The sequence below is a fragment of the Falco punctatus genome, assembly GCF_963210335.1.
Source record: "Falco punctatus genome assembly, chromosome: 4".
NCBI lineage: Eukaryota > Metazoa > Chordata > Aves > Falconiformes > Falconidae > Falco > Falco punctatus.
The window spans coordinates 33,933,626-33,952,334 of NC_137583.1; the positions used below are offsets into that span (position 1 = coordinate 33,933,626).

Consider the following 18,709-nt stretch of genomic DNA (forward strand, 5'->3'; position numbering starts at 1 on the left):
TGATATATTTCCTGTAATGCCTTTGTATTTTTTTTCTCCTGCAGTTTATCTTCAGAAGTTAAAATTGTATCTCTTCTCCTTCTTAAGGCTGGGTAAGATGATGGTCCAAGCGACAATGTCGATTTATAAAATGGCCGTTGATAATTTTCTCCCAACTCCTTTAAAATCCCACTATGTCTTTAATCTACGGGATTTTTCCAGGGTTATTCAAGGAGTGCTGCTCTGTCCACACACTCATTTGCAAGTAAGTTGTAGTTCAATTATGTTGCTGTAAGAAAAAGAAATGGAAAAAGTAAATTACTTTTATAATATCAGTCAGTAAACATCTCAAAATAAATGAACTATGATTTCAACAGATTTACAAGGTTTCAAATCAGGATAGTCCTGGAATACCTTGTTATAGATTTTCAGTCTGTCTCTGAAGGAGACAGGTGTCCTTTTTGTTAATATTCTTTACATGTGTTACAGTTGGGCCCCAAGGTCCAAGGTTCATCTGTTAAGGCCTGTACATCAAGTCAGACAGTCCCTTCTCTTGAACTTGCAAACTAAATATACAGAAGAAACAAACGTGGGAAGACTCGCTATCTCTCTTTCACAAATGACAAGCTCGTCAGTGAACAAGACTGAATAGTTTAGCCCCAAGTTCGCCAGTTGTCATAAACTACAAATGGATACTGATATGTACAATTTTCATCCTCCTCCTTTCATCCATTTTCAGTAAAATGTCAGGTTAAAGGAGTATTAAACATTTCCTTTCTTTAGGGGTTTGGTGCAGAAACAGAACAAAACAGCTACAAGCTATTCAGAGGAAATCTTAGCCAGCAACAGTTTTGAGCAGGGCTTGAGTTAGAGCCTGTGGGCCCATCTTTAAAGATTTATTCTGTACTTTATCTTGGAAGGGTGGGGAGAATTGATACAGTAGAGAAAAATGCTTTGACATAAGAGCCCCAGTTTGTATGGTCACAAAGGACAAGGTGGTAACTAGATGAGGAAGCTGGTTAAGTTAGCAGATGCGGAGCCATGTGCTGAATGGCTTGGAATTGAAAGATTCCCACTGAGTTTAGTACAAGGTATGGCAGGGTCCAGATGGACATTTCTGTCCTTTTGTTTTTAAACAAATCCTGCCTGGGCTATATTTACCTGCTTTCTTGTATTTACTTTTTCAGGATGGAGATAAACTGATCAGACTTTGGATTCATGAGGTTTACCGAGTTTTCTATGATCGCTTAGTTGATGAGGAGGACAGGAAGGTATTCTTTCAGATGGTACAAGAGACAACATCAAATAGCTTCAAGCAGAGCTTTAATAAGGTATTTTCGGATAATGTCTGGGACCAAGAATGAGAATGATGCATTTGCAGAAGCACTTAGACATTGAGATTACATTAGTATTGGACACACTTTGAATTATTTCGATTAGTGCATTTTAAAGATATGAAAGGTCTTCTATTCAGTATTGAATATTTGTGGTCAAGGTAATACAAATCACTTCATATCAGAATGATTCATAACTTCAAAAGGATTCTGTGTTGGTACAGAGGACTATCTGGAATAAGTGTCTTGCACAATATTTATATGTGCTTTTGCTTAAGTTAATATTTGGATGAGCCGAAGGGAGTAGTGGATACTTTTTTGAGAAACCTTCTGGGAACTTGTCCTGTATTTGACAGAAAATCTGTCTGTGAAGTATGCATATGTGGAAACTTGCTTGTCAACCTACAACATTTAGGTGGTTTTTTGTGTTGTGTTTTTTTTTTTTGTCCAGACTAGGGTAATATCTGGAATAGCTGGAAAACAGTGCTTCCCACAGTATTATTACTATGTAGATATGAATGATTATATCTTTAAGGAAAATAATTCTCTAATAGTTTGAAATATCTGTTGATTCTTGTCTTTTCCCTAGGTACTGAGTCATCTCTCACCTACTGGAAGAATCTCTGATGATAATATTCGCAGCTTGTTCTTTGGAGATTATTTGAAGCCAGACAGTAATGTAAAAGTGTATGATGAAATCACAGATTTAAAGCAACTGACAACTGTCATGGAATACTACCTTGAGGAATACAACAACATCAGCAAAACACCAATGTCCTTAGTCATGTTCAAGTTTGCTGTTGAGCATATCTCAAGGATATGCAGAGTATTGAAACAGGATAATGGACATCTGTTGTTGGTGGGGGTCGGTGGGAGTGGTCGACAAAGTGCTACCAAGCTGGCCACCTACATGAATACCTTTGAACTCTTTCAAATTGAAATTACGAAGTCCTATGGAATCAATGAATGGAAAGATGATGTTAAACGAGCCATGCTGAAAGCAGGTGTTGGTAACAAGAATGTGTCCTTTTTGTTCTGTGATAATCAAATAAAGGATGAAGCATTTTTAGAAGACATCAATATGCTTTTAAATACTGGTGATGTGCCTAATATCTTTGCAGCAGATGAGAAAGCTGAAATTGTTGAGAAAATGCAAGGTGCAGCAAGGATGGAGAACAGGAAAATTGAAGCTACTCCCCTTGCTATGTACAATTTCTTTATTGAAAGGGTGAAGAAAAATTTGCATATTGTCTTAGGTTTGTATACAGTGTGTTATTTCTTAGAATATTTTTTCTTAAACTTAGTGTTTTCTGCTTACTAACTGCAAACAAGCTTAGGTCAGTCACTATTGCAATTATTTTTATTCGGTTTTTGGTTGTTTTTTTTTCCCTAGCCATGAGCCCTATTGGAGATGCATTTCGGAATCGATTACGGATGTTCCCTTCACTGATAAACTGCTGCACCATTGATTGGTTCCAAACCTGGCCCACAGATGCATTGGAAATGGTTGCTAACAAGTTTTTAGAGGAAGTTGAACTTGAAGATGACATTAGAAAAGAGTATGAGTTTAGCTGTCAAACGTATCTCCCCTCCCAGTCACACCCTCAACTAACTTGATCAGGAAACTGTCCTTGTAATGGATAAAGCTAAGCCAACACTGGGATTTCAGTGCAAGTTAAGAGATACCTAGATATATGAATCTGATGTTTCTGAAAGTCAGGCCACTCTTTGAAAGGAGTCTAAAATATTTCTCATAATGGGGAAAAACCAATTCTGCCTTCACTTTTATATATACATATATGTGTACATAATTGTTCACTAATATAATTTAATAAGCTTAGAGTAATTTCCTCATCATTAGCATAAAGACAGATTGTATTTTCGTAGTAATGTGGAAAAATTTTCTCTAGGGTTGTGTCAATGTGTAAATATTTCCACGAAAGTGTGAGAGAGCTCTCCATCAACTATTACAGTACACTGCGAAGACATAACTATGTCACACCAACTTCATACCTAGAATTGATTCTTACCTTTAAGACTCTGCTGAATAGCAAAAGGCAAGAAGTTGACATGATAAGGACTCGTTATCTTATGGGACTTCAAAAACTTGACTTTGCGTCTTCACAAGTAAGTTTCAGATGAAAACGCTGAATATGTGCCATATGCATATTTTAGTATGGGGTCTGTATAAGGTGATTAAAACTTATAAAAGTAAAACTTGTTAAATTCCCTCTTCACTATTTTCATGATGCTATTGATAATTTTCTATAGAAAGCCAGCAAAGTTAAATTACTTCTTAGTCATTTCAAGAAATTGTGGTATGTAAGTTTGGATTATAGCACTTAATGGAAAGCTAAAAGAAATGGATGGTACTCCTTAAATGTTTAAGAACTAAATCTTACAAATTTCAATATTTTTGCAAAACCTTATATGGAGAATCCATGCTTTGGCATCCTAGTACCTATTACCCGTTCCAAAATAATGGAGAAGTTGAAGGATATTGTAAGGCAATAATAAACATTAATTCCTGAGTAGATTCCCAGTAGGAAATTGATCAGGGTGCAGGTAAATAACCCCCTGTTTCAAGCCATGTGATCCAGGTATTGATCTTCCTAAAATGCAAAGTAAAGGGGCTTCCAGATACTTGCTGGATGAATAAAAACATCCAGTTTGCAGCTGTTGCTGTCACTAATTCTGTTTCCTTCTGAGTTTCTTTTGAATGTTGTTTTCCACCTGTGCAATAAAGGATTATTTGGGGTTCCATAAGCTGAAACTGACTGAGAGGGAAAAAAATACAATTAATTTATTTATTTATCATTATTGAAGTTAAGTGGATCATAAAAAAGCAAGCATATTACATGGATGATAAATGGGCAGATTTTTTTAAAGGATTTCTTTAACAGCTCTTAGTTCTCTAGCCTAATTTTACTATTTAAATAATTATTTAGATCATGTCCCTTTTTAGATTGTATTAGTATAGTGTCTTCTGACCTTTCTTTCTAAGACATCAAGATGTGAATTGCATGTAATGTTTACACAATTTCTTTCTTGATTTCCTTTTTATGTTCATCAGGTTGCAGAGATGCAGAAAGAACTGACTGCCCTTCAGCCTGAACTGATTCGAACTTCTGCAGAAACAGACAAAATGATGATCCAGATTGAAAAGGAAACAACTCAAGTAGATGCAAAGAAGGAACTGGTGTCAGCAGATGAAAAAGAGGCTAATGAAGCAGCAGCTGTTGCTAAAGCTATTAAGGTAGTGTACAAGGGCTTGAGCCTGAAGTATGATGGGTTCCAAGTCTTTGCAAGTAAATAGGAGTTGTGATGATGTATTAATGGGATGATTCAAGCACTTAAAGTAACAAAGTTGCAAGAGATGATAAATGACATATTCCTAATTTAAACAAGGTAAATTTTGGCTGGAGTATGACTATATCTCATAGTACTGCATAGCTTCCCTTACTAGTTCACATCCCAAAAGCAGTATCACTTTTATTTCTGTTGTAATATGTTCTCCTTCTCAACAGATTGAATAATGAGGTTATACTGTTTCCAGGCCCAAAGACTGTTTAGAGTGAGCTGAGGTAATTTGGCGTAGCGCTGCGTGGAGCCCCATTAGGCATCACCTAAGAGATACTGCCACAGCCAGATCTCTGTAGCACAGAATTTCCCATGGGAAGCTGCAGGATTCCTCAGTATTTTTTTTTTTAACTAGTTGGTAGTGTGTGAGAGATAAGATAAATAATTACTGAGACCTGAGTACATGATAAAGAATTTAAGCTACATTAGTGTATAGTTTTTACCTGATCAGCACTGTAAGATTTAACTAAGAACAACCATATAAAACCAGTATTTTAATTCTCCTTGTCAGACCAGAAGGACTTTGATCTTGGAAGCTTGTCTGGCTTTTTCTGCCATCAGTTCAGCTTATGGAAGTTAGTAATTTTTCTACAAACCTTCCCTGTTTAAACTGCGCAAACTGTGAAAGTAGTTTTCTCTCCAAGAAATACAATGTTGTGAAGAGTCTTTTTATTAGGTACTTAGGAGCAGAGAAGGTTCTTTGAGGCTGTGCTGTAGTGAGGTCGTCACTACACATTGCAGACGTGGTATTGTAGGAAGGTTTACAGGCTGCTGCCCAATGTCTTCACAGGACGAATGTGAAGGAGACCTTGCTGAGGCCATGCCCGCTTTGGAGGCAGCGCTTGCAGCTCTCGATACCCTGAATCCTTCAGACATCTCTCTTGTGAAATCCATGCAGAATCCACCTGGTCCTGTTAAGCTTGTCATGGAGAGCATCTGTGTCATGAAGGGAACTAAACCAGAGAAAAAGCCTGATCCAAGCGGCAGTGGTAATGATGCAGTATTTGTTATCCCTGCCCTAGGAATGCTTGGGGTACTGCTGTGTTGTGCTAGTGAAGTGCTTCTGGTGTGAATGCAGCCATGTGCACTAAAAGTGCGTTTTGCTAGCGCTGACTTAGAATTACGCTGCATAGCTAAGAGCTGCTTTTGCCTTGTAACATACCGCCCTTGCTTGACACTGTTGCACAGACTTTGTAAGTATGACCCCAGTCACCAGCACAAAGTAATTTCTTCAACTTGCTTTGACCTAATCTTGAAATTTGCATCACCTTGAGGAGCTCTGGGAGCTAGAGGTGTGCTGTGCACCATTTGCCTGCATTTTCCCCTCTAATCCCTGCTACCAATCTGTATCAGTTATGCCTAGAGAGAGAATTCTAGCTATACCCCTGCCATAAGTAATTACTTTAACAAGCTCTTTCTGTGTGGTTTATGGTGTTATTGTGGGATTGCACAGTATCTGCAAGGTAGGAAAGAGAATTTCTTCTTTTGTTTTTCTTCTACCTTATGCCCCCACAGTTCAACCCTTCATGACTGAAAATAAGAATTCTATAAATGCCTTTCATCCAAAACTGTTTTATCTAGATTAGGAAGGAATGCTTTCACGTAGTTACTGACCTACCTGATAAACTACGCTAAGAAAGACTGTATAGTGATTTGTTTCCCTTATTTTGCTTGGTTGATTTAGAATTAATATGTAATTAACAAATATGACATAGATTAGTGATGCTGATATTTCTGTCTGAATTTCTTTAGGTAATGATTTTCCCAAACTCGTTAACAGTAGTCGCATAGAAAAATTTTGTTGCAAAATCACTGATGTTAATTCTCCATATTATGTTTCAAGTATTTTTTTCAGTTTGAACATGCATTTTTTAAGTCTGATTTTAGTGTTATTTGCAATATAGGTAAAATGCTAGAAGACTACTGGGGGCCATCTAGAAAAATTCTTGGAGATCTGAAATTCCTTGAGAGCTTAAAGACGTATGACAAGGATAATATTCCTCCCGCTATAGTGAAGAGAATTAGAGAGAGGTTTATTGACCATCCAGATTTTCAGCCAGCTGTCATTAAAAATGTCTCATCTGCCTGTGAAGGACTATGCAAGTGGGTGCGAGCCATGGAGGTGTATGACCGTGTAGCAAAAGTGGTTGCCCCAAAGTGTGAACGTTTGAGAGCTGCAGAAGGATTACTGGACGTTCACATGCAGAAGCTAAAAACAAAACAAGCAGAACTTAAGGAGGTAGTTGATCGCCTCCAAGCTCTGAATGATGAGTTTGACAACATGAATGACCGAAAGAGAGAGTTAGAAAACAATATTGAACTCTGTTCACAAAAGCTTGTGAGAGCTGAACAGCTAATTAGTGGTCTTGGTGGAGAGAAAGACAGGTGGACAGAAGCTGCACGATTATTAGGAATTCGGTATGTAGACCTTATAGGAGATGTGTTGTTATCATCAGGAACTGTGGCTTATTTGGGAGCCTTTACTGTTGATTACCGCCTAAAATGTCAAAAGCAGTGGCAGGTCGTGTGCCGTGAAAAGAACATACCATGCTCCAGTGATTTTAGCTTAACTAATACATTAGGGGATCCAGTCAAAATCCGTGCGTGGCAGATTGCTGGATTGCCAGTTGATTCTTTTTCCATTGACAATGGCATAATTGTTTCTAACTCAAGAAGATGGGCTTTAATGATAGATCCTCAAAGGCAAGCTAACAAGTGGGTAAAAAATATGGAGAAAACTAACAGACTGTCAGTTATCAAATTATCTGACACACATTATGTGAGGACGTTAGAAAATGCTATTCAGCTTGGAACACCAGTCTTGCTAGAAAATATTGGTGAAGAACTAGATGCTTTCATAGAACCCATTTTATTAAAGCTAATATTCAAACAACAAGGAGTAGAATACATGAAATTAGGGGAAAATATAATTGAATATTCACGAGGTTTCAGGTTTTATATGACAACCCACTTAAGAAATCCTCATTATCTTCCTGAAGTGGCTGTAAAAGTTTGTCTACTCAACTTCATGATTACACCTTTTGGTCTTCAGGACCAGCTTCTTGGAATTGTAGCTGCAGAGGAAAAGCCTGAGCTAGAAGAAAAGAAAAATAAACTGATTATAGAAAGCGCAGCCAACAAAAAACAATTAAAAGAAATAGAAGATAAAATCCTGGAGATCCTTTCCAATTCAGAAGGAGACATCTTAGAAGATGAAACAGCAATTAATGTTTTATCTTCATCCAAAGAGTTATCTGAAGAAATCTCCGAAAAGCAAAAGATTTCCTCTGTAACTGAGATGCAGATAGATTCTACTCGAATGGGATATAAGCCAGTTGCTATTCATTCAGCTGTTGTCTTCTTCTGCATTTCTGATCTGGCAAACATTGAACCTATGTACCAGTATTCATTGATTTGGTTCATTAACTTGTATGTTCAATCTATTGCTAAAAGCAAAAAAAGTGAAGATCTAGAAGAGAGAATTAAAAATATAACCGAGCATTTCACTATAAGCATCTATAATAACATCTGTCGTTCACTGTTTGAAAAGGATAAGCTGTTATTCTCCTTCCTTCTGACAGTAGGCATTATGAAGGGAAAAGACCAAATAGATGATGAGGTTTGGCATTTCCTGCTGACAGGAGGTGTTGCTCTTGATAATCCTCACCCCAATCCAGCTCCAGATTGGCTGTCTGACAAATCATGGGCTGAGCTCGTACGTGCATCTAGTCTGAAAAACCTCCAGGGACTAATGGAACACGTAAGAGAGAATTTTTCAAAGTGGAAACTAATATATGACTCTGTAAGACCCCATGAAGAAGCCTTCCCAGATGCGTGGAACACGTTGGTGGGGTTGGATCGCATGGTTGTTCTCAGATGTTTGAGACCTGACAAAATTATTCCAGCAGTGCAGGCATTCATTGTGGAAAATATGGGAAGAACGTTTATTGAACCACCTACTTTTGACCTTGGAAGAAGTTACAGTGATTCAAATTGTTGTGCCCCTTTGATTTTTGTATTATCACCAGGTGCTGATCCTATGGCAGGTGAGATTGGTATTAAAAAAATTGTTTTAATCTGGTTAAATGTCACTGAATGTGACTAAACTGATAATAGTGTAGGCCCCTTCATTTGTTCTTTAAAGTGTCTTTAAGGTAAAATACAGCAATAATGGAATATAAAACATTTGCATGTGTCCATATATAAACAATGGTAGTAAAATTGGTAGAGGGTAGCATGAATGTAGTGGGGAGAAAACGTCTAGGTCTGAGCAGCAATTTAGGGATCTAACAGCTTGTAACATCCAGATCAGTTTATGATTTATGAATGCATTACAACTATTTCAGTGGGTGTTTGGGACTTGCCTCAGTCTTGTTGCAACCCCTCCTCCAGAAAGTTTCCTCCCTCTCAGTTACTAATTAAATGGTGTATATGACCACACTTAAAAGCACATCTGTTAAATGTCCTTTGAACAATAGCCACCCAGATTATTTGTGAACCTGGTTTTCTGCCAAAAGAATTGTAATATGGAGCCATACCATACGGATGTATTTCCAGGAGGTACTGGTTTTGATGGCAAAGCTGGAAGGTTATTTTTAACCAGATCTAAAGATCCAATTTACAGCTCGACCCCCATAAATAGTTGTACCCATGCAACAGAGAGAGTAGACAGCAACTAGAATGCAGGCTGGAATTAAGCGCTCGGAGCTAAAGGAGAGAACAGGCATTTCACCTGGCTAGTTTTGTGGGGGTTTTACTGTTACTTTATACACCTAAATTTTACCATATGCCTCAAACACAGTGACTGATACAGCATTTGATCCTACTTCTGGGTTGTTGAGGTGCTTTGGTGTTTTTTTCCAATTTACTAAAATATTCGTTGACTTTTGCCCCTTTAATTTTTATAGTATAAAAAATGATCAATACAACATAGATTACTTTCTAATAGACTTTGTCTTTGCATGTGTGAAACTTACCATCGTAGGTTTGCTAAAATTTGCTGATGACGTTGGCATGGGAGGCACAAGCATTCAAACTATTTCGCTTGGACAGGGACAGGGCCCAATAGCAGCAAAAATGATTTATCAGGCTATTACTGATGGAACCTGGGTAGTGTTACAGAACTGCCATCTTGCAACAAGCTGGATGCCTGCCTTGGAAAAAATCTGCGAGGAAGTTATAGTGCCTGAGAATACCAATGAGGAGTTCAGGTAGGAGTTTGTTTTGCTCTTTTTAATAGGAGTATTTCTCGTTTGCTGAAGATATTAGTAAAAAGAAATGAAAATTCTTTTGTGTGAACAGTTAAGTATAACATTTGTATTGTTTATGTGCAGTGATAAAATAAAGATACCTAATTAGGATGTTATCTTTTCTACCTGTCCAATATAATCTACTTTTTGCCTGCATTTTAGAACAAATGTAGATGTTATCAATATAGTTAAGAAATCAATAAAACAGTCTTCTGCAGATCAATATTGAGGATTTGTCAATATTGATTATTATTTTTATAATGTGCTTTTTAAAATTCTTTTCAGATTGTGGTTAACTAGTTATCCATCAGAAAAGTTTCCTGTTAGTATCCTCCAGAATGGCATCAAAATGACGAATGAGCCTCCAAAAGGAATTCGAGTGAACCTTCTTCGATCATACCTCAATGACCCCATCTCTGACCCTGTGTTCTTTAGCAGCTGCCAAAAGCCAGAAATGTGGCAAAAACTGCTGTTTGGCCTTTGCTTTTTTCATGCTGTTGTGCAGGAAAGGAGAAACTTTGGCTCACTGGGTAAGGTTTAGATTATTTTGCAAGTTGTTTCAAGATTAGTAGTTTTGAAATGCATTATTGGAACCTGTCTGTAAAAAGGCAGTATTGTTAGCAATATTACAAGAGTGTGATCTGTATTGCACAGAACACAGTAAAGTTTAAAAGCTGTTACTTTCAGGGGTTCTTGTTCAGACAAAGCTACTCTTGAAGCTACTAAAAGTATTACCCTGGGGGAGGACTAGAAAGTACCAGTTTTCCAAGTAAATACATTATACAGTAGTTACATTAAATTATATCTTACTAAATTACTAATTTATTACCATAGTTCTTACTAACCATCAAATCCAGTTCCGTTTTAAATTTTCATAATTAAGGATCTGTCTTTCTGCTTTTGTTATTTATGTGTGTACTTCATTTTAACAAAGCTAGTGCATATGTTTACTTGGTGTGAAACAAATTTCTGTAGCTGCATTGTGTTGTTCATAGCACAGCAATGAAAAGATACATATTTGTAAGATTTGTGCTTCAGGTTTTTCTGTAATCTTGAAATATTTAGGAAACTAGATAGAATTTCCACATAAAATATAGAAACGTATGGAATTACAGATTCCATTTTTATAGCTATATAAAGCTTACGCTCTCCACTTAAGTTCTCAGCCTTCCACTCTTTATCATAACAGGTTACTGTTACAAAATGTTATATTTTGACTGCAAATAACTGTCCTTATTTTAGTAGGCAGCTGTTTAAATAAACACTAGACTGCTAGTATGAAGATACTCATTCATTGCTTTAAAGTAAAAATACAGGTTTTGTAAGTGACAAAGAGGTTAATTTTCAAAAGCAACATCCAGTGAAGGTTTAGATTAGATATTAGGAAAATTTTCTTCACTGAAAGAGTGGTCAAGCATTGGAACAGGCTGCTCAGGGAGGTGGTGGAATTGCCAACCCTGAAGGCATTTAAAAACATGTAGATGTGGTGCTTAGGGACACGATTTATTGGTGGACTTGGCAGTCCTAGGTTAACAGTTAGACTTGATGATCTTAAAAATCTTTTCCAATCTAAATGATTTTATGATTCTATGATCTACTGTTTAATGTGACTGGCTGTCTGGGGAAAGGACAGTTGTAGCAATAGCCCGATTTTTTTATTTACTCTAGGAGTATAGGTTTTCTGAAGGATTTTCTTATCTGAAGTATGCTCCTGTGTGGTTTGTTTTAATTTTACTTTTTTTACTCTGAATGTCCTATACAAAAAGCATTACTAGATGGGCAGACTGATTTAAAAATTAAAATAATCAATTAATCAAAACTGCTGTTCTCATCATTTCCAGATAGCAACAGATTAGCTTAAAGTACTGAGTAGGTCTGTGCTCTACTTAAGGTAAAATATAATTTTTCAGGAGCATGTGATGCCAAAATACAAAGATGGTACTACTATTTTAGGATACAGTATTGTTATGGAGTCGTATTGTCTCTTGTGCAATAAACAGCCTGATAAATTCCGGGGCTGCTGCTAGGTACTGTCTGGCAGCTGTTACCTTCAGTTCTGCAGTTGCAGTATAATACCAATACCATCATTTCCTGAGTACGGTTATCAGGACAGTGCACCATTACCCTGTGTATCTTTTCTGAATTGAACAGGTTGGAATGTTCCATATGAGTTCAACGAATCTGACCTCAGAATCAGCATGCAACAAATCCAGATGTTTCTGAAAGAATATGAAGAAATCCCATTTGAAGCTCTGACATATCTAACAGGTACAGGAATTACACCCTCTAACGTATTGACTTTCCTAGGCACTTTCAGCTGGTACAGTGATAAACTGGTGAATTCTTGACAAATTGAGTGGATTCCATTCAGGTTTACTTCCTTGGCCTTCCACATACTGACAAGTGGGATCCCAAGCCCTCAGATGTCATCACTGTCTTGGCCATTTATAGCTAGAAGAATTACTAACGGTCCAGCAAACCTCCTGGTTTTTGTTTCATATATGTAAAAGAAAAACATCAATGGCCTTTATTTCACCTTAGCTGATCAATATGATCCTGAAACAGTAAGCATTGGCAGTTTACCAGAGGATGTGATAATACTCATCAGTTTAAAGCAGGAGGTGTTGACATGTGTAAATAACTTGGTTGCTGTGCCTGTTCAGTTCTCTTTCTCCAGAAAGATAGCTGCTTCTTGGCACCTCCTTTGTCAGCCTTATAAAGATCATTCTTGATTTTTGCTAATACTATGATTAACTTTATGAAAAAGAATTTTGGGAGTCAGGATTAAAGGAAAAACTGTGAGCTTTTAGCTGTTCTCTGTACTTTATATCGGTGTAAACCTCCCATCATTGCTTGTCTATTACTTAAATCTCTCCAACCCCTTCTGCACAAGGGTGTTGCATATTTGTAATCCCTTGGTTTTTACTGTATACATACATAAGAGCACAAGTCTTATGAGGAGCAGCTGAGGGAACTGAGGTTGGTTAGCCTGGAGAAAAAGAGGCTTAGAGGAGATGTTATCACTCTCTGCAGCTGCCTGAAAGGAGGTTGTAGGCAGGTGGGGATCGGTCTCTTCTCCCAAGTAACAAGCAAGAGGGCAAGAGGAAATGGCCTCAAGTTGTGCCAGGGGAGGTTTAGATTGGATATTGGGAAAAAATGCTTCACTGAAAGGGTCGTCAGGCATTTTAACAGTCTGTCCAGGTAGGTGGTTGAGTCACTGTCCCTGGAGATGTTTAAAAGATGTGTAGATGTGGTGCTTAGGGACCTGGTTTAGTGGTGGGCTTGGCAGTACTAGGTTAACAGTTGGACTTGATGATCTTAAAGGTCTTTCCCAATCTAAATTATTCTGTGATTCTATGATCAGGTTAAGTTTGCGTGAAAGGAAAAGACAAGGATCAGCTATATAGCACTGTTCAGATTTTGCCAGTTCTAAAAATTCTTCTGAGAATTTCAAGCAAAAGAGCTGTCATTTAAAACATGAGACTATTTACTGTGGCATGAGTAGCAGTTTTTCAGACCAGCTCATAGTGCTCCTCAAGCTTTTTATCATCAAGGCACACAAATTTGCCCCGTAGTTCCAAAGGTGTTAAAAGTGCCTAATTTCCATTGAATCAATTGAAGTATAGGACCTAAAAACTTTTGAGGATCTGGAGCTTAGGAACTTCAACTTACTGGAGCTACACTTTATTGCAAAACAACTTTTATTTGTTCATTAACTTTCAATTTTTCATCCTGGTTTTCTTTGTCCTTTCCCAGGGGAATGTAACTATGGAGGTAAAGTAACAGATGATAAAGACAGGCGTCTTCTCCTGTCCCTACTTTCCGTAGTCTATACCAAGGACATAGAACAGGACAAGTATATGCTTGCAGCTGGAGATGACTACTACATACCACCACATGGTCCATATGAGGTGAGAAGATAATGGATGTAGATTCTCTCCGACTTATTGGAACTAACCTTACCTGTTGAATACAAACCTTATCTGCTGAATACAACAAATAGAAAAGAAAACCCATGAGATCACAAAGCCATGTCAGAATATATTTTACGTATGAAATATAAATCTGGTACTTAATATCTAACACACTGCAATGGAGATGTAGTGATCACACAATATTCTGATGTTTGTTGATGCAAAAAGCCACCCCTATGCTGGTTTCCAGTACAGTTCTAGAAAGCTAATAGGAGTCAGGCTTCAGGAATTTACAGGGTACCTCTGCACCCTATGGCAACCACTTTTGTCTTGAAAGCAGTGATCAGGATGAGGAGGTGGAATGGCAGGTGTGTATACTCAGTTTTCATCCCCTTTTCCCCTTCTAACAACTGCATAGAGATAACAAATGTGCTCTAGCCTGCAGTTGTAGGGGTGATACATACAGCATCCTACCCTCTTCTGTGACTTACCAGTGCTCCTTGTGCATTTCCAATGTACATCCTTTGTCTTGCTTTCTCTTGCTACTTACATGAAGGCAGTAAGAACAACTCCTCAGTGAGTCTTTGAATCATTCAAAACTTTCACATTTATCTCTGTGGATTGAACAAGTAAATTCCTAGATGGATTTAACTGGGAACTAATGTGATTGTAAACAGGAAGGTTCTGTCCAAGTTGGGTTTACTGATCCTTGCATGATTTCTGGTATCTAAATGTTTCTTTTACAGTCTTACATTGAATACATACAGAGTTTACCAATTACAACACACCCTGAAGTGTTTGGACTTCATGAAAATGCAGACATCACCAAGGATAACCAGGAGACTAATCAGCTTTTCCATGGAGTGCTCCTGACTTTGCCTAGAGAAGCAGGGGGAGGTGGCAAGTCCCCTCAGGTAACTGGGGAAGAAAGATCAACTTGTATCTGGAAATGTGCCCTTTCCTGTGTGCCCTCTAGTTCTCTGAGTAATCCAACACCTCTCATCACATGGCTGTGGCATCGGGAGTAGATGTGAATGTCCCTGTAGAGAAGCAGAGAGATTTGGCATAGAAGGACCTTTAAAGATGGAAGATACCCTAATGACTTTTAATTCAAATAGGTTAATACCACACAACCCCGCCTGGCTGAGTAGAGCATGCAGTTTGAATGTTTCTTTCACCTTTCATGATTTCAAATAACAGTGAAGTGCTTCGCTTCGATCATGAATGGTAGTTAGAGCACAGTTAACAATTGCAGTTGGTAAAGCAACTGAAATCACATTCATCTCTAGGCAGTTTTAAAGTATGACATTTCATTCCAGTCTACACATTCCAGCAATGAGGTTTGTGCACTGGCCTGACTTCATCCCTGCCATTCTCACTAGGGGACAAACTGCAGAGTGCCAGGAAATTATATATATAAAGTCATTCAGCTATCAGGCAAGCCATGTGAGCCTGTTAGAGGCAGAAGTTGTCTTCCTGGTGAAGTCTGTGCTATAACAGCACTTCCAGTCTGTTACTACTCACTGAATGCTTGGGTTTTGAGATATGATTTTTTGCTTCCCCTTGACTGCTTCAGTTCTTACAGTCCCAAACATGTAACTCTGTGTGTGGCTTGCGTGGCACAGAGAAAAGGGGCAGTTTGGCAGAATGGAATCACTTAGACATGGACCTCCCTGTCATCTACCCCTTCATGGGACCTGGTTGTGAAGATGCTGGGAATTTCTTCTCTTCATCCTGCTTGTGAAGATGCTGGGAATTTGTTTCCTTCATCCTGTCCTGGCAGCTCAGGATGCCCCTTTGAGACACAGATAAATGACCTTGCAAGCCCCTCAGACTTGTCATCCTGTATTTTATACACAAGTGGATTCTTGAAAAGTGGACTCGGTGAAGTCTCATTTCCGGCAGGGTTGTCTGGTGATCATATTCTCTCATGTCTAATATGCTCTAAGTAAAGCTGCTCTCATGGCTGGGGTATTCATATGGTCTTCCTGCCATTTTCCCCATGCTGCATGCTTTTTTTTCCTTCATTGTGGCAACAGTAGGACTATGCTTGTCTGCCCTACTGCCGGTTTCCTTAGAAGTTACCTAAAACCTTTCTACAAATTCCAATGAAATTCCTAACAAATTTAAAATTATTGAGAAGGGAAAAGGAGCAAGCAGGCACATGCGGAGATAGACAAGATGATGCACAAAGGGAGTAAGAGCATGTAAGCATTATTTCTTTAGGAAAATGGTCTAAAATACCTATGTGGTTTTATAGAAAAAATGTAAAATCTATAGGGTTTTGTGGAATTTACTGAATAAAAATAGGTGAAAAAAGGGAAATTCCATGTACATTGCAAACTTGTGATTTCAGGATATCGTTGAAGATTTGGCACAGGACATTTTATCCAAATTACCAGATGGCTTTGATGTTAAAGAGGTTATGAAGGTATACCCGGTACTTTACGAAGAGTCCATGAATACAGTTCTTAGACAAGAAATAATTCGATTTAACAGGTATGGCCAAGTGTTCTGTGTAGCACTACTAATAGTGAAATATGCTTGTGTTCATCAGTGCTAGCCACTCACAAGCCTTAAACAGTTACAAGCCTTTTATAATACATTGTTCTTAACGTGATAGATTCTGCTTTGGATGTACCTTATGAAAAGGATTGAAAGCTGTGGATGACTACCTGAATGTAGAAATAGTACCTATATTCTTGGAGTATGAACTTAAATCATATTTGAGTTTGGTGTGTTGAGGTAGGGCAGCCTATTTTTTTTAAGTCATACCCAGGCCCCAGTACTCACAGCACACTATGTTAATTAGTGCTACAGTCTTTAAAGCTCTTGTCACTTGATTTCCATTGTCTAGAATGGGAAATTTCACTGTCTTTTATTTCTCTTTTTGTGTTTTTTCTTTGTTTTTCAAAGTTAAGTAAGTGATCTGATAACTACAGGTGAAATAAGGGTTTTCTGACAGAATGTTCACCAGCTTTGATTGGCCCTTCATGCAAGTTGGACTCTGAGGTCTTTGGCCAGCTAGAGAAGTAAATAATGAGATGATGATTTCTTTGTTTTATCTGAAGGCTTACTGAAGTTGTTCGGAGCAGCCTCATTACTCTAGTCAAAGCCATTAAAGGCCAAGTGTTGATGTCATCTGAACTTGAAGATGTTTTCAACAGCATGCTAATGGGAAAAGTACCATCGATGTGGGCTGCCAAATCCTATCCATCACTGAAGCCACTGGGAAGTTATGTGTCCGATCTCCTCTGTCGTTTGGCCTTCTTCCAGGTGTGCTAAACTGAGACTGACAGGTCTAAGGGCTTGGTAGCTGAAAGCTGAATAGGTAAAACGTGTGTCAGTACTGCCCTCACTCAGCAGTACCCTTACAGCTTGATTGTGAACTACTTGCACATACTCATGACTAAATATACACTGCATTAGCAGCACTGGAATTAGCAGGGCAGTTGCTCAGCAGGGTGAGTTGAGAGTATAATCCTTTCGTGCTAACCCAGTGTTGCATTTGGCAATTTCCATTTTTCTGTTTCTGGAAGATGCATTTTACTTTGCAATGATGTCTTAATGACTTCCCTGCTCAAAGGACACTGAACCAGGTGTGAAAATGCTTTAGAAACAGTTCATAACAGGCACTATTAATTTTTTTATATGTGCCTGTAAATCTCTTTCAACTTAAAGAAAAAGTGACACCACTTTACACACTTTTTGAACAAGTTGTTTTATTCTTTACTCAACCTTCCATTATTTCACTTGCATGCTTAGTGCTCCCTTCAAATTACTTAAAATTTCAGATGTACCTTAAATGAGGTATTGAGATGTAGTGGAATCTCATACAAGTCAGGGGAGGAGAAAGCTAGAAAGATGTGTCTAAAAGATTTGTATAAGCAGTAGAGTTCTCCGTTTTTTGGATCAGAGTAGCATATGGGCTTCTTTTGACTCCAAATGGTTTAAAGTAGTGTGGGGACATTCTGCCCTTGCCTCGTTTTTCCTAATTCCTTTGAGATACCCAGCAAAGATACTGGCCTGCGATCTCCTTGTCTGGTATCTTTGTACTGGAATGATTTCCTCTACTAGGATCCGACGTGTTGGCTGTAATGAGTGCCCTCACAGCGATTGGTGAAGGCACTATGTAAGAAAATTTGGCCCTTTTTTATGTTAGGAGATTGGTGTTTACAAGACTGCAAAAGAGGGTATATTGATAAAAGTGTCCAAATGTAATAATTTTTCTTTATTTTTTTCCTGCTGGCTAGTATCTAGACTTACCAAAATATGCTTATGCTGCTTTTTGAAATTTCTTTCTCAGTAGCGCTAAGTTCTGGTTGTTTCAGAATAAGTGATTATTTTTGTTGTCATCATAAATAACTGACATCTGTGATTTGTTGTCTCTGAAAAATATAGAACAAATGGTAGCATCCAGGGGGTCCCACCAAGGTTAGGATCTCATTGTGCTGTTTAAGTGTATCTGAGAAGACATCCCTTTTCTGGTGAATTGGCACAGTGAAGCCACAAATGTGTTTCTTCTTACGTTTGTTTTTTTCTCTCCAAATTCAGGATTGGGTCATCAATGGGCCACCTACAGTCTTTTGGCTCTCAGGATTCTTCTTCACTCAGTCTTTTTTGACTGGTGTTTTACAAAACTATGCCAGAAAACATGCCATCCCAATTGACCGTATTGGATTTGAATTTGAGGTAAGAAAATGGAGAGGAATTTTGTTTTTCTTGAACAGCTGTAAACATGTTCTGGGGCAGCAAGGAATAGTTTTCAAATGAAAATAAATTTTATTTAAAGGAGTAGTGTCAGACTTATCACTTACAGGATTTAATGTACTCCAGATAAAAATAAAACCAAACAATGGTTTAATCATTCTAG

The 18,709-nt window shown here is 38.0% G+C and overlaps 1 protein-coding gene across 1 annotated transcript in view; it reads left to right on the plus strand.

Annotated features, from left to right (window-relative positions):
- The window catches only part of DNAH3 (dynein axonemal heavy chain 3), a 65,774-nt gene that overhangs the window by 43,412 nt on the left and 3,653 nt on the right, over positions 1–18,709 (plus strand). The window contains exons 44-59 of the mRNA XM_080386646.1: positions 88–244; positions 1,167–1,310; positions 1,903–2,569; positions 2,707–2,872; positions 3,224–3,440; positions 4,387–4,569; positions 5,464–5,662; positions 6,578–8,719; positions 9,658–9,883; positions 10,208–10,452; positions 12,074–12,190; positions 13,679–13,833; positions 14,583–14,750; positions 16,193–16,335; positions 16,908–17,112; positions 18,391–18,528. Coding sequence (XP_080242772.1) covers positions 88–244; positions 1,167–1,310; positions 1,903–2,569; positions 2,707–2,872; positions 3,224–3,440; positions 4,387–4,569; positions 5,464–5,662; positions 6,578–8,719; positions 9,658–9,883; positions 10,208–10,452; positions 12,074–12,190; positions 13,679–13,833; positions 14,583–14,750; positions 16,193–16,335; positions 16,908–17,112; positions 18,391–18,528 — 5,272 coding nt within the window. The remainder of the gene's footprint in view (positions 1–87; positions 245–1,166; positions 1,311–1,902; positions 2,570–2,706; positions 2,873–3,223; positions 3,441–4,386; positions 4,570–5,463; positions 5,663–6,577; positions 8,720–9,657; positions 9,884–10,207; positions 10,453–12,073; positions 12,191–13,678; positions 13,834–14,582; positions 14,751–16,192; positions 16,336–16,907; positions 17,113–18,390; positions 18,529–18,709) is intronic.